This window comes from Lygodium microphyllum, chromosome 30 (genome assembly GCF_053477565.2).
Source record: "Lygodium microphyllum isolate KBCC chromosome 30, Lygodium_microphyllum_v1.1.10, whole genome shotgun sequence".
In the NCBI taxonomy this organism is placed as follows: domain Eukaryota; kingdom Viridiplantae; phylum Streptophyta; class Polypodiopsida; order Schizaeales; family Lygodiaceae; genus Lygodium; species Lygodium microphyllum.
The window spans coordinates 25,995,149-26,023,143 of record NC_141164.1 but is presented as its reverse complement, the minus strand read 5'-3'; the positions used below and the strand labels follow the sequence as shown (position 1 = coordinate 26,023,143).

Genomic DNA, 27,995 nt, shown 5'->3' with positions numbered 1-27,995 from the left:
CCGTGAGTGTAATCCTAAGCCCATGCCTTTGCTCATCACTTCTATTCTGATTTTGTCATTGACTGGAGGTTCATCACAAACAAACTCAAACCTTCCATCTGGCCATTGAGGATCCCGAGTCTTTTTCAAAGGCTGTAAAATGCCCAAAAAATCTCAGAAAGAAGCACCCAAACCTAAGCTTCCTGACTCAGTAGGATTCTTACCTTTGTCTTACGTTCAATGCCTCTGAAAATAGCCTTCACATAAGGATTTGTGTGATGTTTTCCCTCCAAATCCACTGCTTTATGCACATCAACCACTAATAAGCCTCCAGTTGCAGGTGTTCCTTCTGGTGCTTTCTCTGCTTCATCCTCAAGAGGTATGTTGTCATCTTCCTTAAAAGGTTTGTACAAGAGCTCGAGAGCAAGTTGCCCACGGGATTTTTGATTTGAAGGATCATTGGCATCCATGTTCTTTTTCAGGTCTAGCGTGACAAGATTTGGTGCATCTGGTGTCAACATTTCCAGCGGCACTACCTGCATGCCCAGTTTATCATGCGCTGAAGCCTGCAAGTGAAACACCTTGAACCATTAGCTTCACCACACATTCCTATCCTATCCTTCAGATATAAGACATGGATAATTCTTTATTACTACCCACCCTTTCTAACCTGTGTGAAAATCGAAAGCACCAAAATCTTCACTACTGAGGCAGACAAAGGAGCTTACCTTATCCCAGTCATACACGTGAATCTCCAGAACTTGAGAGACAGGATCTTGCACCACAAAAGTGTGTGTTTCATTCCAGTCAGGGTTCAGTGTGTTCATCTGCACTTTTGTCTTTCTTGAAAGAGATCCTTGACCAAGTGATAGTTTCACATATGGATCAGATTTACCCAATATGTCAGCCTTCCTTAAATTTCTAGCATATAGGACTTTCACATAAAGTATTCCCACAGGTTTTTTGATAGCACTGCCAACAAAAATTACATACAGGGTCAGCAGATGAGAAATACTAGCATTTGAGACCTTTAACGTGTCATTACACAGGCTGTTATTAGTATGCATTAGAAAGAGAGAGCAAAAATTACTTACACTTTAGACTCATCCAAGACAGGTACTTCCAGTGTCTTTGGCCATAGATACAATTTTGCTATTTCCTCTTTGATGAGATCCTGAAAAGTGCAGTTAAGAAGCTGTACAAACTTGCACAGAACCAAGAAAAGGCGATTGACAACAATTCACATCACTATACCTGTACAAAACCATAAAGACCAGGAATCGCCATCAAATCACCTCCAAGTAGCTTTAAGCCAAAGTCAATATGTGGCTAGTTCATGAAGATATTGAAAACCATCAATTGACCCCAATCAAAACAAAAAGATTACAGTAACTCATATCCTTAAACAAAAGAGAAACTTAAACACACAAGGTAACATAGAACAAATATAACAAACCTTTTCCATCAGGGAGACAACTATTTTGGAGAAACATGGGAAACTGGGAACCAATGGCTTGAAAGTTACTCGAGTGACAGCAAACACTTGCAGATCCACCAACTGTGTTTCAAAACATAGTCACACAGCTGTAAAAGCACCATAACAATAGCATATAAAATGCAAAAGTGATAGAAGAGACAATCACTGCAAATACCAATAGAGAAAGCACCTGAAGTGTTGCTTTCAGACCAAATGCTTTCACGGATACAAGAATGTTTGGATTTCCAGCCCACTTTAGAGCAGGTTCAATAATCATTTCAGATTCTTGTGTGTCAAAGGCTTTTATTCCTAAACTTTAAAAGGAGTGCGACAAGGTAAGTAACAATAAAATCTGCATAGCAAAATTTTATGCATTCCAGGCATCTAGAGCAGGTTCAATAATCATTTCAGATTCTTGTGTGTCAAAGGCTTTTATTCCTAAACTTTAAAAGGAGTGCAACAAGGTAAGTAACAATAAAATCTGCATAGCAAAATTTGATGCATTCCAGGCATCTAGTAACAATTTTATTTTTGATGAATCAGTAGCTTTCCATACAATCACATTATCTAAAGGAATCACAAAGTGAATTCTTCGACAAACTTGAAGGGAAAACTGTTATCTTTCATTGTCAATTGCTTTGAAAACAAAGATTTATCTTGAGATTTTTCCATGTCACATCTTATCACAGACACATGCGTGAAGCATATATTCAGCCCTTATTGGCAAAGAAATATCAGACTATTGTTTTTAAAGGTGTTATCAATGCTAGCTGTGTGCTTTTTCATCTTCAAAGCAGTGAATTTCCTAACTGAAATGTCACCTTCAAATTTCCAATGTAATACCTATCCTGGAAAATGTGTGTACATGACCTTTTTTTTAAAAAAAGGTTTTGATATCCCTTGCAGGGCTGTTTGTATTTGTATTGCCATGGGATACATTGTCCTGAGGGGATTTTCTGATAGAATTTTTCTTCTCTCAAAGAAAAAAACTAATCAGATTGTTAATATTTGGATTTCATTGTTCAAAGAACATTGCAATTCTACCATAAATGACAAAAAGCATGTGCCATGAAGACTCAAGAGTCAAGACTGAAGACTGAAGTAAAGTGACGTGACATTTCACGACTCAAATGTCATATATGATATATAGGCTATACCATACACAAAAAATATAATGAACTTGAAAACAAAGCTAAACAGTAAACTGTTATGTATAGAAGCTTAAGCCTAAACTGTTGAATATAACACTATTGAATAAAATGTTGAAAATAAAATGATTGAATATGTAGTACAAGGCTCAAGGCCCAAAAGTAAATCATATATGTCAAAATTGAGGACTCAAAATGGCAAGCAAGCATAATCATCACTTAGACTAAAATGGTAGTGTGCATGCTTTGGAAGTGTTGACCTCACAACCATGAGTAATGATTAAAAGTACAACGCTAGGGGTTTAGTTTATAGCCTTGAGATTCCCCCAAACCCTAACCCTAGGCTATCTAACACACTGAGGTTTGTTCACACATACAGAGGGTGTAGATATAACTAACAAACCCCCCCTTCGTGTCATTGGGTGATTGCAACTGTGAGACAAAACATAAAATGAAAAATACCAATGGTAAGGTCTTACCTCACATAGACACAATCTACAACAGATTATGGAAAGCAAATACATAAAAATGAGAGATGCAACATGGGCATGACATGGTCTACCAATAAGCTCAAGGACCCAAAGTTAGGCATGGTTCAAAGGCTCAAGGATCTGAAGACATGGTTCAAAGGTACGTGTGGATGGCTCAAAGGCTGAAAAGAATCTAGTATTGCTTAGAGACACTCGGTGACCCAAGGCTGAATACCCAAGTATAGCTTTTGGGCTCAACTCAAAGGTCATGTAAGAAGTGGTTACAACCCCCTTGAAACATAACTCCCCTAATAGAATCATAAAAAGGAGAGAATACACAACTTTTTGGATAAAAATCTGAGCAAAGTACTCCAAACATGAAATATATGCGTTGGAAAGGTCTTAACACGTGGAGGCATGGTCAGTGTCTAATTTCCAAAACATTTTTATTTTCAAAGAAAAAGATTTTTAAAAGGTATATTGAAAATGTTTTTCATCATTGCATAAAGACAATGATTGAACAAAAGCTTTAAGAGCCTTATCGAAAGTAGTGGGTGGCTGCTTTGGGTAACTAACAAATAATGAATGAGCAACCACATGATGTGTGTGTTGCTTTGGGTGGCTGCTTTGGGTAACTAACAAATAATGAATGAGCAACCACATGATGTGTGTGTTGCTTGTCCTTTTTTTGTAGCTTGGTCAACCGTGTGACCAATATGTTTGCAATATCTACATTTGGTTGGTTGGTTCTTAGTGTAGAAAGCTCCAAGGACTATGTCTACATCCTTGCCCATTCATCATCCAAGAGGATAGCGACCATCTCCTCGTACTTCACCTCCCAAGCCACTTTAAGGGCTGTCACAAAATTAGTGAATTTTGCTTCTCTCGAAAGGCTATTGAGGAGGACATAGCCTTCTTGTCGTTGTCATTCAAACAACTATTCAATGTAGTTAATTGTTAAAAAAGGGGAGCTAGATGGTCAACATGTTGCTTAATAAGAGTCTTTGAAGGATTAGAGGAGACACTAAATAACTGCATCTTTAGAAATAACTGAGTTATTAATATATCCTCCAAATGTAGTATGAAGGCCATCCCATACCTTGTTTGTTGTTTTCGTGAGGTCAAGCTAATAGAGAAGATTGTCAAAGAGGCCAAGCCTTATGATGGCTAGAACACTCTTGTTCTTCTCAAGCTAGTCTTGATGAAGTTGCAAGTTATCTCAAACATCCTCTGATTCTTCAGTGGACAAGACCTTCCCCGCACCTTTACACACAAGGATGAGCTCCATATTCGCCTTCCATATTGAGAAGCACATGCCCAAGAATTTATCAATGGGGATGTTGTACGTTGACATCCCAATGGTACATAGAGGACTCTCGTGTGCAACTAAAAGATACTCAGTAGAGTAGTGTTGTTGCAAAGGATATTAGTGTCAATGATGGCATTATCAAGAGGATAAATGGCCCACTAGTAGTAGAGCGTTGAGATTGCTACAAGTGCAAACATCTAGTGATGAAGCTTACGAGTCTCACCAACACCTATCATGAGGGCTGAAAGGTGGCAAGTGACAAGAAACGATCGTAAGCGACACTGAGAAAGGACGCAATCGGAGCAATGGTTTAGATGCCCATACCCACTAACATCAGTCGGGCTATTCACATGGCAGGCAGAGGTTTGGATAAGTGTCATGAGGACATGTATTTTTTAAACCTCACTTAACATGCGGATTAATTTTTAACCACATGGTTAAGTAAATGTTACACATGTGAGGTGTAACTGGGGTTAGAGTAAATTTATGAGCCCATGACCTGAGGAAATCACAAGATGTCAAAGGCAAAAGTTGTTGTAAGTTATGCCGCACATGTACTTGGTGGTATTTGATGCTAGTTGTTGGCCTAGGTCATTCATTTGGCCATAAGTGTCAGTTGGTGACACTAGAGAAGATGCGTTTAATGGTATCTAACATCAATCAGATGGTCAAAGATGGCGCAAAGGCACTTGGGACTGGAAGTTGCCTAGCCATATTTAATCATTAGCTAGTCATATTATTTTTCAAGGCACTGAAATAATTATTACATTAATTTTCAGTATTTAAAGACTACAAATTAATATTTAATTATAAAAAATGCTGAAAAAACATTTGGGAAGGTTGCCACTTGTCAAAAATGCCCATGCAAGACTAAAAAACGTCTCTATAGGCTGGAGAGAGGCATTTGAGTGAATTCAGTCTACAAGAGAGAGAGAGAAGATGTTGTTGGTCTTATTTGCAACCATTGGAGGACCTTCTAAGGCGGCCAAGGGCAGGAGAAGACCAATCAACAGCAAGTGACAGCATCTACAAGCTATTGAGACAGGGAAACAGCAGTAAATGACTAATTTTCTTCAGTTCTTTGCATCTACAAGCTGTTGAGACAGGGCAGTAGCAATAAATGACAGATTTTTTTCAATTCTTCACAGAGAAAGTCTGAATTTTCTCTCTCCTCAACATTCTCTCTCATCTCCGAGCTTTTCTACAACCTTGCTCCAAAGTTTATAGCATTGAGATCACCAAAGGCTGAGAAATTTCAGATTTCTTTGCTATAAACCCTAATTTGCAGCAAAAATTAGGGTTTAGCAATAACCTCAAGAAGCGTGCCAAAAATTGTAAACTCCAAGACTTGGATTCAATAAACAGCTTCTGCTATAAATAGTGCTTATCAAGTTATTTACCACCCTATCCGAGGAGGAAGGCTGGTTTTAAGAAGACTTGTGTACAAGAACCAATGTGCCCAAGGCAACTGCACAACAAGGCAGCCATGGATTATGGGCCCACAACAAGCCGGGGTAGTCAAGTAGGATGACAGCAATAGCAAGCAGCGCCTCGTAGGTGGGCCAACCATAACTAATAATGCTAAGTAGGCTCCACTATACACAAGGTAGCAGTAGATATAGGGAAAAGCAAGGCAATGCATCTTTCAAGGTGACTGATAGACTACAAAGCTAACAACTAACTACACATGGCTCAATCAAATCTGGAGTCAACCAGGGCAAAGATAATTGACAAGCAAAACATGTTACATTGATGGCAACTATGGTGGAGCTATCTAGAGTCTTGGACAAAATTTATCTAGACAATCATGCCTCTTAATAAGAGCTACGAAAATTAAGACCTATTAAGCCGATCTATTTGAAATAGATCCACTGAGTAGCCTATATCAATATTCATGACTATGTCCTAAGCCTGACTAGATAGCTCTAATAAGTCCTTACTTATTTTTCCCCTTCTCTTGCGTATAAGTGACAATTGCAATAAAATGGTTAGCACATATGATGCACATGGCAATTATTTCATGGTAATAGGCCAAGGACCCTAAGGATGTAGTGGGTGTCAAAGTCAAAAGTTGTGATAAGCTATGCTAACTAGGTTTTGGTGGTCAGTCTGTGTCAATTTTGACCCTAGGACAATTGTTTCGCCAATAAGTATCAACAGAAACACTAAGGACCGGCATTATTTCATTAATTAATGCCGAACTAAGGATCAACAAAGGTTAAGGACCACTCCAAGTTGCAAATGGCCTAGCCAATTCAATTATGGATGGGCACATTTAATTTTGGGTGGGTCAAAGGAACTGAAATTAATTTTTAAAATGGCATAATTCTAAAAATTAATTTAATGGCAAGATAATGCTGAGAAATGGGTTTAGAAGGTTGCCAGTTGACGAAAATGCCCATGCAAATTGAGAAAACATTGTTGGGAGCTAGGTCTTAACCATTCAATCAGTTTTCAAATGGTGTGAGAAAGAGAGAGAGAGAGAGAAAAGGTTGCTAGTCATTCTACTTATACAAGCAACAACCATTTGGGACCTTCCAAGGCCAGCGATAGCAAGGAGACACCTTCCAAGGGCTGGTGACAGCATTTTGGTGGCGTGGTACTAGGTGATTGCATTTTGGTGGCGTGGTACTAGGGTATTCTCGTCAAGAAAATTAGATTTCTCTCTCATCTTGGATTTCTCTCACCTTCTCCAATCCATTCTCAAAAGATCTCAACTTATCTCAGCCATTTGGAACACATCTTACCCAAATATGGTGGACATCAAAGAAAATTCTGTTGTAAACCCCAAACTTCTAGCAACCACCTCGAGACCCGTGCCATCAATAAAAGGCATCGTACACTGAAATAAGCACCTATAATTTGTGTTATTGATAGGGATTTCACATGCCAAGCCATCCGCTGTAAATTTGGGGCAACATTTGGCCAATTGGGATCCAATTAAAGCAAGTCTTGGGTGAAAATCAAGGGGCTAATTGCCCAATTTGTTTATTGATTGTTGGAACAACAAAGGGCTTTTAGATCAACTAAGGAGATTCAGGAATTGGAACTTGTAATAAATTCATTGGCAATTGAAGATAATGAAATACCGAAAGGGGTGCTAATTTTGGGGCCAACAGAGTGTCCATTGTCTAAGAATTTTGAAGGTAAAGTGTGCAATAAATTTATGTTTATTTGTTGGTTGCTATAATTAAGTGCTTAGTCAAGGAATTACCACTGTCTCCAAGGATGAAGGCTAGTTTTATCCAATGGATTTTGAACAGCCAAACATGCATGCCATGATGAGGCAGCCACAATACTTTGGTGGTAGCGCAATTTTTCATGCAATGGCTAGACAAGGATTGCATACAGGAATGTATGGAACAAATCCCTATGGTATGCAACAGCCAATGCATAGTGTGCTTGGCCCAATGTATTCAAGTATGGCTGGACCTGTGCAAAACCCCTTGTATGGCAGCATTGGCTTGGTGCCTAGGACACAAAGTAGCATGTTTGGTAATGCATCTACACCCATGAATGCTTATGAAGCTCAAGGAATGAGTGCTATTCATGCAAATGCTCCATTTGGTGTTGGTTTTAATGTAAACTCAACAAATGCATCCTTTTTGCAGCAACCAAAGTATAACTTGACACCCAAAAGGGTAGCACAAGACTATGATGAAGGTGGAAAAGCTATGAAGTTTGAGTCCTTCAGTGGTGTAGAAGATAGGTTGAAACCTTTAACATTCATTCAACATTTTTATGCACCCTATTCAAGGGGAAACTTCAGTAAGTCCTCAAAGATTCAAAAGGCCACCACTCTCTTAAAGGGGAATGTATTGTAGTGGTGGTCCACTCTTTTGATTCAAGGTAGAGCACCGTCAACATGGGTACAATTCAAGCAAATGTTTACATCGAATTGGTTGACATGTACCTTTGAGGTGGAAATCATGACAACTTGGAATAAGTTGGATACTAAGAAATGCAAGATTTTGAAGCAACACAATAAGAAGTTTTGGAATGTATTACTGCCCGTCACTTCTCATCGCTCTATATCCCTTCATAAGCAAGTGAAAAAATATGTTTATGGGCTGCCTAAAGGAATTAGGGATTTTTGCATTAAATCCGCCGTCTCTAGCAGGTCTCAACTCATAGAGACTGCTACTACAACAAATGCTTTGCTGCATGGGAAGGATTCGAGTTTCCTAGAGAATAGGGGAGAAGCCAAATAAAAAGTTGTTTAAAGCTAAGAAAATGGACAAATCTAAAAATCGACCTAAAATGAGCCCAAAAAAACAAAAAAATGACTCGAAAACATTGGCATAGCATAGGGCATTGATAGCTGCAAATAAATGCTTTATTTATGAACAGAAGGGTCATATAGCAAGGGACTGTCCCAATAGGCAGCAAGCTGGAAAATCAAAAAATTAGAAAGATTCCAAGGAAAAGAAGCCTAAAACATCAGTGGGATTGGTGCCCGATGTTGTTAGTGATCAACCCAATGATGATGCTACTGAGCTATGCAGAGCATGGAGCAAATTAGGAATCAGCATACATTGATATTCTTTGATAATGGTGCACGAGCCAACTTCATCTCTGTAGACATGGCAACCTGTCTAGGCATCAGAGAGGACGAGATGGAACCCATGGAAAAAGTTGGAATGGCATGTAAAGGCCATGCAAAGCCTGTCACACAATGCATCGGAAAGCTTCGGTTGCATATACGGACATATGTGAACAACGAAGAGTTTTTCATTGCTCCACTTGAGGGTTTGTTGCTTGGTATGCCATGGCATCACCATATGTATGCAATGATTCACTTGCAAAAGAGATCCCTATTCGACATAAAGGAAAGACACTCGCACTTGATGTAAAGTTAAAAGGAAAATCTATTCTTGTTGTATCTACAACTGTCATTTCTAAAATAATGAAAAATCATCTTTCAACGAACTTGGTTTATACTATAGAAAGCACTTGATCCGCAGCTTCTTGGGGTTATGTTTTTACTATAGAAAGTATGTACGCAAGTTTGCTGAAATTGCATCTCCATTGCATGCTTTACAAAAGAAAAATGTGCCATTTAGATGGACAATAGTGAAATTTTTAACATTTGAAAAATGAAAGGAAAAGATGACTTCAAATCCTATGCTTGTGTTGCCTAATCTAGGGAAGTCATTCGTGGTTCAATGTGATGCATGTGGTAGGAGCATTGGGGTTGTTCTAATGCAAGATGGCCAAGTTGTGGCTTATGAGAGCCGAATTTTCCACGATGCAAAGAGAATTTTACAAGTCTATGAGAAAGAGCTCTTGGTTGTAATTCATGCACTGTCTACATTTAAACATTATATATGACAGCTGATTTTACAATGCAAATAAACCATCAGACTTTGAGGTACTTTCTGACACAAACAAAGTTGCCAGAGAAACATATGAGATAGGCAAATTCTCTCTGTATGTTTTATTTTCAGATTATACATATTGATGGTAAAAAGAATGTTGTGGCTGATGCACTATCACGTAAGCCACAAATTTCAACCATCAGCATGGTTTATCACACTAAGTTAGATGCCATGAAAGAGCAATATGCTACTAATTTAAACTTTGCTAATGTTTATGATGAGCTTTGCAATAGGCAAATGCATGAGTGCTTTGTGCTTAGAGATTGATTTTTGATGATACATGGACGACTGTGTCACAAAGCAATTGCGGCCTAGAGTTATCATTGAAAGTCATGCTCCTCTGTATTTAAGACACAGAGGTATTGATGCCACACTCAAGGTAGTGAAGCGTTTCTTTTATTGGCCAACTGAGGCATGATGTAGAGCAATTTGTTAGGAGATGCTTCATATGTCAAAAGGTAAAGCATGATAGGCAAAAGATACTAGACTTGTTGTAGCCCTTCCCTATTCCAGATAGGCCTTAGCAGAGCATTGCAATGGATGTTATTTTTAAGCTTCCTAGGGCACCTCTAGGGAATGATAGGATATAGACTATCATTTGCAGGTTTAGTAAACATATCAATTTCATTCCAATGAGAAAAACAAATAAAGGTTGATAATATGGTACGATTATTTTTATAGAATATATTTAAGTATCATGGTATGCCAAAGTCGATCATCAATGATCAAGACCCTCGGATGCCCAGTTTATTTTGGAAGGGATTGTTTGAGAATATGGGTACTACACTAAAATTCTCTTTATCTTTTCATCCACAAACAGATGGTCAATGTAAGGAAGCGAAATTCACAGTGTTGGATCTTTTGAGATGCTATGTTTCAAACCACAAGACACTATGAAAGCAATATTTGCCATTAGTTAAGTTTGCTTATAACAACACGATGCATGGTTTCACTACCAAAGCTCCATTTGAGATGGTTGAGGGTGGCAAGAAGAAACCTGTCTTGCAAACTAAGAATAAGATCTTTCAAGCTGATCGGTGTGTGGAAAACTTGGATGCAACCTATGCAAAGATAAAGTATACACTCCAAAGATCACAAGAAAAGCAAAACAAGGCATCTGATCGCCATAGACGTGCTTTGCAGTTTGGTGAGGACAATCACATATTGCTACGTTTTGAAAAGGCAAGGCTGAAAAAGATGAAAGAGAGAGAGAGAGAGAGAGAGAGATTGTATCTGAAGTTTAAGTATGAAATACTATGGACCCTTCCAAGTGCTGGAGAAGATTAGTGACGTGGCATATCGTCTGAAATTACCTCCACATTGGCAAATACACAATGCCTTTCATGTCAATTTATTGAGGTCTTTTCGTGGTGACATACGAGAGGATGTATCTGGTGAAAGTTAAAGGAGCTAGATGAGATCTTGATATCTGAGCAAATCTTGGCACATAAGGAAAGAAAGATTAGAGATAAAATTTCCAAAAGATACTTGGTGAAGTTTCAAACCTATTCACCAATGGATGCAAAATGGATAAAAGAGCACGACTTGGCAAACCATTCTCAATTGTTATAGCTCTACCTAGATGCCTCTCACTTAGAGCCGACTTTAGTTCAGGCTCGATCAAGTTCAACAAACCAAGGGTCTGAAGCATTACCTGATGTTGAAGGGGGAGGTAGCAATTCCACTCCACCAGTTTTAAATAGCTCTCGTATATAGTGAATCTTGAATGAATTCACCATGCATCCAAGCCTCAAGGTACCGTGTTGACAGTATGTCTACCCTAAGGTCACTATTTTGGTATGCTAGCCACTATGAGATGTATGTAGATGAGTATAGTTGTTATCACGGCTCTAAGACTATACTTTTGCATCAATTTGGGATCAGTCTATGATCAATTTGGCATGAGTTTTTGCCTCAATTCTAACATAAAATTCTGAGAAGCAACTCAGTTTTTTATCAGTTTGAGTACCCTTTATGGTCACTTTTGGGATCAGTTTTGCATCAGCTTTTGCATCAGTTATTGATTGGTTTTTGCAATCAATTTGTTATCAGTTTGAAATCACATTTGGAGCAATTTGTGATCAGTTCTCTGATCAAAGCGATCAATTTATAAGCAAATTATGCTCAGTTTTCAATGGTTTACAGCTGATTTCATGGACAACAACATGTTAGTAAATGACATTTACAGTTTCAGCCATGGTTTATGCTGAGAATATGCTTTACTATTGTTGTGCGGTTAGAACTGTTGAGAAACATGAGTTACGGATGCATCCAAGGGTTCCTAGTAACAGTTTTGGATTGTTTCTCGCTGTTATCTAATGTTTATATTGATAGAAAATTTTCAGCAAATTTGAGCCATATGGAATGGTTAGATAACAATCCCCAATGTTGTGACTATGATGCCTTATAGAAATTTAAGTACAGTATGCTTTTACTTTGGCACTATACAATGCAATCGAGGACGACCGCAAGGATTTCAAGGGGAAGTTCTATCAAAAGGACGTGAAATTTTGAGATGCTCTAATCTTGTTGATAACATTTGATTAAGTTATTGATCAAATATACAAGGTTGTTTAGCATATGTGATGCACATGGCAATTATTTCATGGTAACAAGCCAAGGACCTTGAGGCTACAATGGATGTCAAAGGCAAAAGTTGTGATAAGCTATGCCAACAGTTTTGGTGGTCAATTGGTGTCAATTTTGACCCTAGAACAAGTGTTTGGCCGACAAGTGTCAATGGTGATACTAGGGACTAGCATTAATTAATTAATTAATGCTAGTCTAAGGGTCAACAAACGTTGGGGACCACTTCAAGCTGCAAATGGCCTAGCCAATTTAATTATGGATGGGCACATTTAATTTTAAGCAAGGTCAAAAAGGTTGAAATTAATTTTCAAAACTATTTAATTTTTAAAATCAATCTAATGGCTAGATAATGCTAAAAAATGGGTTTAAAAGACTGCCACTTGGCAAAAACGCTCACGCAAACTAAGAAAACGTTTTTAGGGGCTGGTCTCAGTCATTAAGTTTATTTCAGCTGATGAGAGAGAGAAAGAGAGAAGGTTGTTGGTCATTCTACTCCTACAAAAATCATCATTGGATGCAGGCGACAACCATCTGGGACATTCCAAGTACAAGTAACAACAAGGAGATACCTTCCAAGGGCTAGTAACAACATTCCTAATTAGGCGATAGCATTTTGGAGGTGCTTGGTAATAGGTGACTGCATTAAATGTAAACTGCAGCAAGTAGATTTTAGGATTCTTTCACAAAGAAAATCAAATCTCTCTCATCTTGGCTCTATGTTGCCTTCTCCGATCCGTTCTCAAGAGATCTCAACTTATCTCTACCTTTTGGAGCAAATCTCAACCAAATTCAGTGGACAACAAAGCGAATTCTGTTGTTAACCCTAAATTTCTGTAGAGCCCGTGGAACCAGCTATAAGCCATTGAAAACTGAGCATAAGCTGATCATTACTTGATCACTTGCTGATCTGAGAACTGATCATCACAGACTGCTGCAAATGTGATTCCAAACTGATCACAAATTGATTGCAATAGCTGATCAGTAACTAATGCAAAGTGATCCCAAAAGTGACCATAAAGGGTTCTCAAACTGATCAAAAACTGAGCTAAAACTAATTAGAAGTTTATGTTAGAACTGAGGCAAAAACTCATGCCAAATTGATCATAGACTGATCTCAAATTGATGCAAAAGTATAGTCTCAAAGCCGCGGTAACAATTGTACTCATCTACATACATTTCATAATGGCTAGAACACCAAAATAGTGACATGATGGCAAGAAATATTGTCAACATTGTACCTTGGATGCATGCTAAATACATGCGAGATCTATTATATACAAAAGCTGTCCAAATCTAGTGGAGTGGAAGTGCTACCTCCCCCTTGAGCATCAAGCAATGCTCCATACCCCTGCTTTGTTGAACCTGACTAAGCTTGGACTGACATCGGCTCTAAACAAAAGGCAGCCGATGTCAGTCCAAGCTTAGTCAGGTTCAACAAATGAGGATGGTCTACCAAGTCATCCTCTTCCATCCATTTTGCTTTCTCCCAAGCGACCCAAGTTCAAATCCCAATAATGCAACCATGAAACCAACCTTGCTTCTTGGAAAAAGTGGTAATTCATTGATCAAGCACTTAATTACAGCAATCAACAAATAAGCATAAATTGAAATGCACACTTTATGTTCAAATTTTTGAGACGATAGACACCCTCTTGGCCCCAAAACTTGCATCCCTTTTTGTATTTCTTCTATATCTTCAATTACAAATGGATTTATTACATGCCAAGATTCCACAATCTCCTTGTCCAATCCAAAAGTCCTTTCCTGTTCCAACAATCAACAAACAAATTGGGCAATTTGCTACTCGATTTTCACCCAAGACTTCCACTGAACCCCAACTGGCCAAATGCTGCCCCAAATTTACGATGGATGGCTTGGCATCTGAAATCCTTGTTAATACCACAAATTACAGGTGCTGATTTCTGTGTACAATACCTTCTACCAATGGCACACGTCCCAAACTGGCTGGTCAACCCTAATTTCAGCAAAAATTAAGGGGTTGCAGCAGAATTTCCTCTTTGATATCCACCAAATCAAGCTCAGATTTGGCTCTAGATGGCTGAGATAAACTGAGATTTCCTAAAAATGGACTAGAGAAGATGAGAGAAAGCCAAGATGAGAGAGAAATCTGATTTTCCTTGCAAGAAAACCCTTGAATCAGCATGCTGCCTGCTGCTCCAGCTTGTATTTAATGCAATCACAGACAAGCACCTCCAAAATGATGTCGCCTGATCAACAATCCTATTGCTAGCCCCCAAAAGGTGTCTCCTTTATCGTTTGCCCCTAAAAGGTCTCAAGTGGCTGTCACATGCATCCAATGCCGATTCCTACACACGTAGAATGACCAACAACCCTCTCTCTCTCTCTCTCTCTGTCTCTCTCTCTCTCTCTCTCTCTGCAACTAAAAATTGACCAAATGATTGAGACCCAGTCCCCAAAAACGTTTTCTTAGTTTGCATAGGCATTTTTGCCAAGTGGCAACCTTCTAAATCCATTTTTTAGCATTATTGATCCATCAAATTAATTTTTAAAACGAAATAATTCTAAAAATTTAATTTCGACCTGTCTAACCTTGCCCAAAATTAAATGTGCGCATCCATAATTAAATTGGATAGGCCATTTCCAACGTGGAGTGGTCCCCAATCTATGTTGACCCTTAGATTGGCATTATTTAATTAATTAATAATAGTCCCTAATGTCACCACTAGCACTTATTGGCCAAACAACTATCTTAGGATCAAAAACGGCGCCCCTTTCGATATGTATTTACCTTCGATTGCCAATGGATTTATTACAAGCCAAGATTCCACAATCTCCTTGGCTGATCCAAAAGCCCTTTGTTGTTCCAATAATCAACAAGTAAATTGGGCAATTTTCCCCTTGATTTTCACTCAGGACTTGCTCTAATTGAAACCTTGAAAGTAGCCTTTCTCCTTGGATAGGGTGGTAATAACCTGATTTAACACTAATTACCGCAAGCATAGAATTCACATAAGCTGAAAATGCAAATGTTACCACTTTACTCTTGAAGAATGGAAAGCATGTTGCCCCCAAAACTAGCGCCCCTTGTATTATTTCTTCAACTTTTATTGCAAATGAATGGAGTACAACTGTGATCCTCTAACCTCCTCCGCTAATTCAAGTGCCACTTGATGCCAAAACTGACCAACAAGCCTCCAAACCAATTCGCCCCTTGGTTTCCTAGAGGATTACCCTTCACCTTGCTCCTTGAAAGACAAATTCAGCACCAAATCTGATACTGGCTGGCTGGCCTCTTGAATCTCCTTGAAATTTCTCAATTTCAATACTGAAATTCAAGTCCTAGGCCCTCAATTCCGAGCACACATCCTAAGGTGGCTGACAAACCCTAACTTTTGTTGTAAATTAGGATTTACAATAGAGATTTTCCAATATTTCCATCTTTGATGACTCAAATGGCTGGATTCTGCTGAAATAAATTGAGAGATGACTGAGAGATGAGAGAAAATGTTGTAGAGAAAGTAATTTCAAAGTTTCATGGGGAGAAATGTTAAAAAACTATTGCTGCCCTACTCAAACAGCCATGGAAGCAGTCACCTACAACTTGGATCCACCACAAAGGCTGCTACTCCCTCCTGTATACTATCACCTACACGCTAGAAGGACCTTGGACTGTTGTCACATACATCTAGAGGGCCCCAAACTATTGTTGTCTGTTGTAGAACTTATCCATGGTGGCTGTAAGTCATATCAACAACATCTCCTTACTCTCAAACAACCTCTTTCCATTTTCCAACATTATTCAGCTTCTTAGATTAATTTTCAAAATATTTGATTTCGAAAATTAACTTAATAATTATTTTAGTGCTCAAAATTTAATTTCACCAATCATAGTAATTAGATTAGCTAGACCAATTTCTCTTCCAAGTATCCCTGAGCAAATATTTGACCTTTAGACTGGTATTAATTAATTAATTAATGTCTAATCTCTAATTTCATCACTAACATTAGTGGCCAATAAATTGATCTAGGCAAAAATCCGACACCGAATACCACCTAGTACCTATCAAGTATAACTTATTACAACTTTTGTCTTCAGCACCACAACTGATATCTTGGGGTCCTAGATCCCACACTATGAAATTAACTTGCACCTCACGTGTACAAGTCATATTAGCACATTTGATAAACTTTAAATTAAATGCTAAGAAAAGCAATAAAATTTCATGTCCCCATGACAAACCACCCCCTTGAAATCCTTGCAACCCAAGACATTAATGTACCAAAGCATCTGTTGCCATTACTGGAAATACATGTTGACACCATTGTCAAACAATATGTGCATGTCACGAGGACATGAAAATTTGATGCTTTGCTTATGTTTAATTGACGATTGATTAAAAGATTAATCAAATGTGCAATTAAAAGATACATGTGGGGTGGAAGCTACTTTTTCACGATTGAAAGCCAAAGGACCCTGTGAAAAAGATGGGTGTCAAAGGCAAAAGTTGTAACAAGTTACACTTGTTAGATTCTAAGTGAAATTTTGGTGTCAGTTTGCCCCTAGGACCATTAATTGGCCATTAAGTGTCAGTGGTGACACTAGGGACTAGGCATTAATTAATGGATTAATGCTTGTCCAAGGGTCAATTAATGCATGGAACCACTTTGGGTTGCAAATGGCCTAGCCAATTAAGTTTTGGATAGGCAAGGTCAATTTTTTGGGCATGGATTAAGGGCTGATTTAATTTTCAGAATTAATTATTTCTGAAAATTAATTAAATGGCTGGAAATTGCTGAAAATGGATTAAGAAAGCTGCCACTTGGCAAAACTTTTCCATGCAAGTGGGAAAAAGGCTAAAAAGGGCTGAAGGGAGAGGAAAATCTCGTTTTTTCATTTTGGAGCTATTGGGAAGAGGTGTTGGACTGTTGCTACCAACTTTTGGGGCCTTTTCCTAGCCATTGGAGACCATTTTGGTGATGGAGATTGCATATTCTTGACCTTGGGAAGCTGGCAATTGCTGCTGATACACTTTCTCCTGAAGATCACAGTCTCTGATGCTCCTATTGTTGTTGGTGCATCCGTTTGGGGCTGGTACAGCAGGGTAGTAGCTGATTTTGATCAGTTCTTCGCAACAAATCTCAAAATTTTCTCTCTTTATGCATTCTCTCATCTCCTTCAGCCTATGCTCAGCCATCCTCAACAATTCTCAACCATTTGGAGGAGATTTCAGCCATTTTTGGTGGGCTGATCTGTAATTTCTGCAGTAAACCCTAATTTACAGTAGAAATCAGGGTTTAGCTGTAACCAGCCTGTTCTCTGGAAAGGGCGGTAGAGTACAACCAAAATATATAAATGCTTTCACCCAATTCACAGTCGCCCACTTTACCTGAACTTAAAGACACAGAATCAAGAAGAAATACAGAAAGCTAGAATGCTCCTATTGCCACACAAACACCCTGTCGGCCCCTAAGTCAGGCGCCCCTTGTGGTATTTCTTTATTTTTAAAAAGAGAGAAAGTACAATGGGCTATCTTTCACCTATTCTGGGTGAAATTTGGCAACATAACAATACAATTACTGACCCAAAACAAGTTGACCAGGAGGGAAAACTCTGCCCAAGTCTGAAACTTCTGGTTGGAGTGCAGAATTGACCATTTCAGCCTACTGTAATTACTGGTTCAGACCTGTTTTGACACCTGTTTTCAACTCACATTGTCCCTGCACTGTTCTGCATCATCAATGCCAAGTGCCCCTTGATTCTGACAACAATTGGGCTCTGAAATAACCTCTGAACAGTCCTACTGCTTTAGTGTTGTTTCAGACACTTGCTTGGTGAGGTTACCACCCTCACCCGTTCCTCTGGGGGCAGCAAACAACTGCTCCTGTTCCTGGAGAAAGGAGGCTCTTGCCTCATGCAAAAACAGCATATTCCCACACAACTGTACATGAATCAGCAGAGAGGCCCTCAACTGAGGCATATCCATAACTGTCAGGGGGAGAGAAAGACAAAGTAGGGAGCAAGCTCAACCCTCTGTGCATCATAGACAAGGTAGGCCAGCTCTCAATAGCTCTCCATCTACAGCTATCCATCTTTCCTTTCACAAATGAGCCCCCCAATACCCAAAAAACTGCACGCCAGCCCCTTTTTAAAGAAGTAAGTGCACAAATTTGTGCCAAATGGCAGCACTAGAAGGTATTTCCCGTTCTAGCCTTCCGATCTAAAATTCTCCATCCTCCGTGCAAAATTTGACCTCGGCACAGACCAGAGGATTAATCCTCGTGCAAAAACGAAAATAATGACGCGAACAGATTCTGGGGTCCAAAAATAGTAACTCCCTATATTTTAGGAGTTGCTTCCATTGCATCTCCACTAGTCTTCTGACCATCTTTGCAGACTATGGCTACATCCAAATTTGCAATGTAGCTCAACTGAAAGTGAATCTCCACTGATGACCCCACATGGACTAATCTCTTGGAGATTTGTCCATCTTCACTTTGAACTAGTCTCTTCCAGGCTAGTTCTTCAACACACTTGTCCATATACACTTTCACAAGTCTCTTCCAAGCTTGTTAATCTACAGTGCCATCAGTCTCTTCCAGACTTATACTGGACCTTAACTGTCCAGTCTTGACCCACTAGACATTCCTGTCCGTTTCACATACTGGCCATGCAACTCAAGCGTTTAGATTTCAAGAGGGATCCTTCCAAAAAGAAAAACCAAATAAAGTAGTAATAAAGAAATCAGCAAAAAGGTAATAGTTGTCACAGTCTTGTGACATTAGCAGCCACCTTGGGATCCGTGCCAAAGATTGAAGGCTCAAGGGACTGAAATCAGCAAGCTGATATTTGAAGATTATCAAGGGATTTCATGAGCTAGCCCATCCCAAATTGATTTGGGGCAGCATTTGGCCAGCCAAGGGTCAAATTGGAGAAGAAGTCCTGGGTAAATCAAGGGGCAAATGACCCAAAAGGCTTGCTGGTCATTTATGACAGCAAGAGCAATTGGTTAGCAGGAGGAGATTGAAGAATCTCGAGCTGCACTCCTTCCAATTGAGTGAAAGCTAAAGAAATACCGCAAGGGGCGCCAATTTTGGGGCCAACAGGGTGTCTACTATCCAAGAATGTTATGGTAAAGTGTGTATTTCGTTTTATGTGCATTTATTTATTGCTGTAATTAACTCTTAAATCAGGTTATCACTACCCATTCCAAGAAGGAAGGCTGGTTTCAATGCACCTATTTATTGAACCATGCTCATAGAGACTGTTGCTACAATAGATGCTTTGCTACAACTACTGTGGCGTCCAAGCTTCCCTAAATATGGATTATGTAAAAAAACATGGTACACAATTATTCTTCCCGTGTGACGATGTGGATGGAGACATTGGGCATATGTAAAGAGGCAGCTACAAAGGCTTCAATGGGATCTTCAGAAGTGGGTATGGAGAGATCCACTTGCAGAGACGCCGCAAGATATCCCCTTCTTTGGCTATACCACTAGGTTGGGGAGGAGAATACAAATGAGCTGGACTAGAGTGGTGCCAGCTGCTATAGCTGAGCACTGGACTATACAAGGTATATCACAACCTTTCCTAACAAACTTCTAAAGGAGATTGTGGAGGACAACTTTAGACCAAGAAAGATTTTACTGTTGCTTTGGTTACTAGCACACAAGAGTTTAGCAGTTGGTACATGGCTTGGCTATGGTAGAGAACCTATTCCTTGCGCTAGATGTGCAGAGCATGAGGAGACTCACAGGTATTGCTTATGGAATTTTCCATGGGCTCAAGAGGTCTAAAGGAGAGCCCTTAGGATGGTGCTTCATGGCACTACAAATTCTATGATTGGTACGTGAGAAACAGTTGCATGGGTCATTGACAAAGGCCCAACTTGTGGGTATGAGGATGTACAGGGGTCTTAGGCTTATCTCATCTCAAGGCAGCTTGTGAGTAGGGCATTCATGCCAAATTTCTCACAAACAATATGGACTCGAGGAAATTGTCACAGATGGGTGCTCTTAGCTAGCATTACTGCTTGGTATATATGGATAGCCAAATATAACCAAGCTATTGATTTATTGGACATATCTACTACAAAGTTTCTTTCCAAGATCTGGATAAAGATTGTGCATACTCTTCGTGGGAGATGGGAGAGAATATAGGGCAGCTCGGACACTATGAGAAAGAGGAGATATGCTTTTCTTAAGACATGGGATTCTTGCACATTTTCCCTCTTCTAAACCCACATGGTTTGGCATTATAGACCTCCCGAGTGGCTATTCACTCAAGCTTTGTAATAGACTTCCCCTTGTTATATAATTCTTGATATGGAAGTCCCTTACAAGGCTGCTTTGTAATTAGGTTTTGGCCCTGGGACACTTTGTTCTGAGGTGTGTTGATAGAATGTCACTTCTCTCTAAAGAAAAAAAGGACGTCATAAATTGATATCATGGCATGCTAAGATTAAATACAACATCATCTCGATGGATAACAAGAAATTTCCTATTTATCAAAAGTGGACCCCCACACCTTAGCTCATCAGTTTATCAAAGCCACCTTATTTATTTCACTAGGTCCATTGAGCAGTAACAGAAACAACTTGATTTTCAAATATATAAATATTATGTGGTTTAAACTTAAAAACCAACTATTCAAAACGTTTGGCTTTACCCAAGTTCCAAAAGGGCACAAACTTGGAGGAACAAGCAAAAGTGAAAATCCCAAGTAAAACTGCTTGAAAGTTGAGCTACCAGTTACAAAAACACAAGTGTTCAAACGAATATCTGATGTCAATGCGCTGCAAATGCACAAGAGGATGACTGTGTAACATCCCTAGTCACCTAATACTATCCGTGTGTCAGCTGTGATACAAAGCTAGTTTTCACAAAGAATCACACTTTTAACATCTTTCAATTCAAAATGAAGATGATGCGTGTGTAGTTGAACAATACATTATCTTTGACAGCATTAAAGCTAGACATTTAACATGTACAACATCTGCAATGCACAAGTCCATAACTATGCAGACGATGAACACATCAACATCCTACCACAAAGTAAAACATCACCAAAGTGGAGATTTAATGAAGAAAACGGAACTCCAATCCAACAGAACAAAGTGTGAGAAGATAAAGATTGTTGAGCTCAAAGAACATGATAAAATTCTCATGAGAACAAAAGCCATTTAGTCAAAGGTCGAACATTTCTCACCATGTAGTGTTGGCGGTAACGAGCCTAACGTCAGACACTCAAAATCAACTGAGTCGATTTTGTACTGCGATTTATATTGATCAATGATTGGCTCTGTTGTCTCTTTGATTATTTTACAGATAGCCTGGATCATCCACACCCCCACATGCAGAATATCATGTTCCCATATTGCATGCAATCTATCACAACATGCTCACAGAAATCTAACAACATTCTCACTTCCAAGCAACGCCCATTCTGATGCAATTCTGAAACATAGCATCACTTCAATTATCATATCAGTACTGCTCCTAAGTGCAGAAAGGAAAAGATGTGCATAAACCTCAAGGACTATCCCAATTGAGCATGCATATCCACACACCTTGTCAAGATAAGGCCACAAGTCTTGAATGAACTTGTTCAGCCAGTCTACCTGACACACAAAATCACATATAGTGATTAGAACTCCATAGTGTCAACAGCAAGCATAACTAGGTTTCAATACTTCAATTGTAAATTTGAGAAAGTGTATGCATACCCTGTCATAGTCAGGATTTTTGACCCACAGCGGTATTTCTGGAAGAAGGCTCTGGAGTGTCTTAGAATCTAGCTCACCCAATGGTCTTATGATTGGATCCTGGCAACAATTTGAAGCAGAAAAAAATATTTATGTTGACTGGTGGTAAACAATATGCAAGAAACAGAATCATAATTCTAGCCCCTCCAACAAAGTGGTGACAAGAGAAATATCAAAAGGTTAGTCCCACAATAATAACAGTGTAACTGAACTACAAACTGGATATTAGCATGATATGCTACACCAAAATAGAGTAAAAACTTACACAATCAATCCACATTTTACATGTGAATGAAGATTATTAATGCACATTCAATCAAGATTCAATACCATCTATGATATATCATTCTGACAGAGTATTTGCATGATTCCATTGTGATGACCTTATTGGACATATTGTTCAGAGAAATATCACATGCATGGAGAAAATGCAACATTTTGCGACCACTTTTAGTTTCCCACATAAAATAAGGGGGATTCTGGAGTTTATATTCTTTAAGACGTGTACAATTATTAAAATTCACATATATAATGCTGATTTTGGACCACATTTCAGCCCTTTGTGCAGAAGTTTGGATGTGCAACATTGTCCTGAGAAATTTTCTCTGAAGACCAGAAAGTTTGGATCTGCAACCACATTTATTTTCTAGCATACAGCAAGTGAGAATTGTGGATTTTATTGTCTTCAAGATGTGGACAATAATGAGACCTCAATACAAAAATGCTCCTGTTTTTGGACCACATTGCCAGAAGTTTGGAAAGCGTAAAGAAAAAGATATACAAAAACCTCCATGCACTGTACACTCAATGACTATCTACATGCCTCGTGGAGAATTGCAAGCAACATGTGGTTGACTAGGACCATCACACTTGGAAAAGTTCCCAAGTCTGCATAAACAATAAGATATCAAGCAAAACGACCCTCTATACCAGCTAGATTATCAAAGTTCATGTTTATCTAGCAGTCTCAACACAACTGGTGTGAGGGTGTGCAGAGCCAGCCAACTGTGCACTGAATCTCATAACACACATGCACATCCATGTATCTTGGCCAACCAAGAATCCATCAGGTGTCAAAGAGAGTAGATGGTCTTAGTAGAAGGCCATCTTTGTATCCAAGGGTCGTGATGGTGCCTCCAAGTTGTACTGGAAAGGTGGCAATGCCTGGACTGAGACTGTGTAGCCTAAACCACACATCAACCTATAAATACCAGTACCCTGGGGTCCCCACCTGCTGCTAGATATCAACACATGGATTCAAATGCTGGCCTAGAATAGCTCCCAGCTTTGCAGTTACATTAGCATGTCAGACCAAGGCCTTGCTCTGCATCATACATGAGATCATTATTACCAAAAGCCGCTTCCATGGTTCCCATCCATCATAATACTCCTCCATCCCCTGTATAGGCTCTACAATTGTAGTAGCCTCCACGGCACCATCATCTCCTTCCTTCTGTACAACATACAGTGTGTCGTCCTTCCCTTGTGCTCCATTTTGCCTGCCGCCTCCATTTATGGATCAAAAAGGCCCCCATGTACTAGCGCAGTAAGGGTAGTGGTCAGCAAAGTGTCAAACAGCCACATTCCAAAGCACTCAAGGATACAAACCCTTGTGTCAACTAGTTCTCAACTGCCCATCTCATGCAAAAATGGTGACAAAAATAAACCCGAGCTAAACATAAGAGCTTACATAATCTCCATTTCCAACAAAAGTAGCCCTAGGTGTCAAAAGTGAATGTAGCAATGGAAGCATGAAAGAATGCTGAAATAGACTGCTGAACACAAGACGAGAGAGAAGAGAAAACACAAGAACACTACAAAGGAGAACTTAGAGAGATATTTTCCATAAGCTTTGGAGGACGACGAAGAAACCTATAATCCTTGACTGGTGTAAGTTAATGTAAGGAAGGGGCTAGAAGCTCGAACCCGTCATGCCTCTGCTGCCATCGCGCCCATCCAGCGCTACCATTGCGCCCACCCAGAGCCTCCCCCTCCTCCCGCCGCCCAGCCTTCCCTCCCCCTCTGTCCAGTCGCGCTGCACTGCCCTACAGCAGACGCGGTGCACCCACCCCTCTCCCGCCAGCTCCCCCCTCCTCCACCAGCTCTTCCTCTCTCGTTTCCCCCCCCCCCCCCCTCCCGCGGCCCTGCTGGGCACCAAGACTTCCTGCGCGGGCAAAGCTTATAATTGTGCCCCCACCCCACGCACGGTGCTCCCGCCTCCATAGCCACAAGGCCCCCATCCAGCAGCCCCCATTCACGTATTCTGTCGGGATCCGGCCATCCGTGGAGACCAATGACTACCCACCGCCAAGAAAGGAGCATCCCCCCCTCCTCGCCATCGACCACCTTGCGCGTTGTCCTCTCTGAGGAACAGCTCTTAGCCATCCATGCCATAGAGCTGGTGCTCAAAGAAACAGCGATTTTCGGTCAAGTAATAGGACACTATCCATCCAAGGCCCAGCTTTTGGATTGGCTTCACTTCACGCTGCACATTGGCACAACGCAGATCGTGGAGGCAGTCCTCATGGGCCGAGGGATCTTCATGGTTTGACTCACATTTGCAGATGCAGCTCGTGAGTTAGTGGAGAGCTCGCCGTGTGCCTCCACGAAGAGAATCATTTACATGGTTCTCTGGTATAGCAGCTTCACAATGGAGACATTTGAGCTCCACAACAGATTTCTCAGACACCAAGTCACCTTACTTTTTTACTTTTCCCCGGACTAACGGTAGAGTACCGCCAGTTAGTGGAGGACTTTGGACGGCTCTTCGGCACAGTTCTTCCTGCCTCCTTCGCAAATGCAATGATAGCTACAGGAGTCCCAAAGGTGCGAGTGGCCGTGAAAGACACAAGGAGTATACCAAAGTTCCTGGAGATTGAGGCAGGAGGTCACTCCTTTAGGCAGCAGGTCATTCTGACCAAGCAACCAAGGTAATGCCTGTGTTGCCACGACTTTGGGCATCATGCAGGAGATTGTATGTGTTTCGAAGCCAAGGCGACTCCGTCGACAAGCCCACAGGTAGACGCTGACAGCTTCACACGGGTCCAGAGACAACAGAGATGGAGATGGCAAGGGGGGCCACAGCTAGCTTCTCAGACGCAGTCTCAACAGCATGGAGCAGGAGGGCGAGCAACGCCCCCTCGGCAGAGCACTCCGCAGCCCCCCTTGCCTGCCCCACCCGGCAAGACCGCAATCCCCCACACCCACCCACTCCCCCACTGACCCTGGCCCAGGGCCCTCCCCTTCCGGGGCCACCAACCCCCCCCCCCCCACACCTGCCACGTACCTCCGACCATCCAACCATCCCTCAATCCTCCTCCCCCCCACCACCTCCCTTGCCGAGCACCCCCCTTGATCCGCACCCGGTTTAGGTGATCCCTCTTAGACCCACCCCCCTTCCTTCCACACGAGGTGATGAGCCACACACACCTACATCCTCCTCACACCAGCAATCTTCCCCCTCCCACACAACCACCAGCTCATCTGCCCTTGCCGCCCGTCGCACTTTCCCGAGACAGGCACAATTGTTGCCACAAGAGTTCTTCCGCAGTGGCCCATGGTCCTACCTCTCACTCAGGGGATTGGACAACCACACAAAGAGGAGTTGAAGAGTCAAGCAACGGACCACATCTCACTCAGGGGATTGGACGACCTCTCACTCAGGGGATTGGACGACGACACAGACAGAGGAGGAGTTGAAGAGTCAAGCAGCGGACCACATCTCACTCAAGGGATTGGACGACGACATAGATAGAGGAGTTGAAGAGTCAGGCGGCGGACCACATCTCCCAGTGGATGGGAGAAGAAGGACTAGCACTGTTTGCATAGCAGTGGCCTGGTTGCATGATGGACATTAACTGGTGGGCTGGTGCCGAGGTCCCACACTTGGGCATCATCTTTCGAGCCCCTCCACAGTGGAGAGCTCCGCGGGATGTGATCGAGTAGCCCCTGGCACAAGCGGCCCGTTTCTACCAATGTAAAAAGTCACGACTCTCAACATGGCTGATAGATGCATTGATAGTACCACTTGGAGCATCTATCACCCCTATGGTCTACTGAGGACCACCATGGGGGACTGGAGTTCGCCGTCCAAACCTGTGGCAAAGCATACTTGCATGCCCCATAGTTTCTCCTCCTCATCAGCAGACTCCACACCAAACAGACGCATGTTTGGTCAGTCATAGGTTTCCCCATGAGCTTACACCTTGCATCCTAGAATGTGAACAATCTCCACTACAGTGGGGCATGTGGTTTCAGGAAGTTGATTGTTCGGCAAGTGCTGCAGCCTGCCCTTGCCGGACGGATCGACATCTTACTTCTACAAGAGCACAAGCTCACTCCCACCCAAGCCCAACGGGTAGAGAAGATACTCTCGGGCAGCTCGCACACTTACTAGGAGCACGCCATAGGTGCCCACGGCAAGAATGGAGGCATATGCACCTCTATTGGCCCGAGTCTCACCGCCTGTGTACAAGAACACGAGACGATAGTGGCAAGGAGGGTTCTATGGATCAGACTGGATATTGGGGACTCATGTCTTGGAGTCCTCAATGTCTATGCCCCTACGGAGGTTAGGACACACAGCAGGTTCTGGGTGGAGATTGCGGATGGACTCCCAGAGTGGACTCCTAGATCGTTGGAGGAGACTTCAACAAACCTGAAGGCTTTGGAGGACCAACAAGGCAAAGGCAGAAACTACCAGGGCATGGTTGGGGAGGAGCAAGAGGCATGGGAGGTCTTTCTACTGGCAATAGGAGCACGTGATGCCTGGAGAGACCCTACCTTCCACAAGAGGGAGAGGTCGTTGGACTTCTCTTGGGGATACATGCGGCTAGTTGGAGTCATGCTGGAGCGGTTGGACAAGTTTTATGAGGGAGAGAGGGGAGGCTCTCATGGAGGCCAAATTGGGCAGTTGGCGGGCACCACGTTGTCCGACCATTGCCCGGTTCTCCAACAATTGACCCCCCAGCTTTTGCCCTAGGCACATGTTCTTGTCAGATCCCTGACTCAATCTATAGGAGGGAGGAGGTGACGAGACAGATAGACCAAGGAGTGGGGCAGGAGGGACCGGATCGCAGAGAAGGTTGCAAAGGTCCTAGCCAAGTCGAGCAGTATCTGCCAAGAGGCAGCCATACAGGCTAGGCAGCAGAACTAGGAGGAGAGAGCACTCCGTCAGGAGCTTGCAACCACGCAGAGATTATTACAGGAGACACTAGGGGATCCCACCCTCCACGCACAGGTGTGCGCGCAAGAAGCCATTGCTGGCCTAGAGGACAGGCGCTCGAAGTTCTCTTTCCGCACCTCAACAGCTTTCTGGGCACGAAAGGGGGATATGATTTGCAAGGAATTTTTCTAGGTGCATTTCCTTCTCGGGTGGCACTCAGCCCAAAATGGGCCTTTTTGTGTGCAGTCGGCCCATATTTGGGCAAGTCGGCCAGTTTCAGCCAGGTCGGCCAGTTTTGGCTGGTTTGGGGCTATTTATAGCAGCCCTCCCCAGTCATTCTCTCATACATTCTTCTGCAAATTCAGCACACACTCCCTCCTCTCCCACTCCGGCATTGGTGCTGCCATTGCTTCCAGTCTGTTCTGGTGCCCTCACTGACACTTCGGGCTGCGTGCAGGGACTGATCAGTCCACTTTGGTGTATTCAGCATTCATTACAGTCAGTGCAGATTTTCTTCCTTCATTTTCTGCTTTCTCTCTCTCCTCTGTGTTTGTTAGCAGTCATGTTTGTCATGCCTTGTCATCTCCTGCCTGTGAGCCTGAGTTTGAGTCAGACGAGGACATTAGGAGCTCTGACATGTCTGTCATGTGTTATGATGGGGGAGGCTAGTCACTCTCGACTGGCTATCTTAGGATGTGTATTTCTTTTTGGCCTCTTTTAGTGGGCAGCCACTGG

At 41.6% G+C, this 27,995-nt stretch overlaps 1 protein-coding gene across 1 annotated transcript in view; it reads right to left on the bottom strand.

Annotated features, from left to right (window-relative positions):
• LOC148009633 (synaptotagmin-2-like) overlaps window positions 1-27,995 on the bottom strand; it is a 45,004-nt gene that overhangs the window by 7,194 nt on the left and 9,815 nt on the right. The window contains exons 2-11 of the mRNA XM_087672509.1: window positions 22,058-22,156; window positions 21,902-21,952; window positions 21,541-21,664; window positions 1,647-1,765; window positions 1,436-1,537; window positions 1,234-1,308; window positions 1,074-1,153; window positions 708-951; window positions 204-545; window positions 1-132 (exon numbers count right to left, since the gene is read on the bottom strand). Coding sequence (XP_087528635.1) covers window positions 1-132; window positions 204-545; window positions 708-951; window positions 1,074-1,153; window positions 1,234-1,308; window positions 1,436-1,537; window positions 1,647-1,765; window positions 21,541-21,664; window positions 21,902-21,952; window positions 22,058-22,156 — 1,368 coding nt within the window. The remainder of the gene's footprint in view (window positions 133-203; window positions 546-707; window positions 952-1,073; window positions 1,154-1,233; window positions 1,309-1,435; window positions 1,538-1,646; window positions 1,766-21,540; window positions 21,665-21,901; window positions 21,953-22,057; window positions 22,157-27,995) is intronic.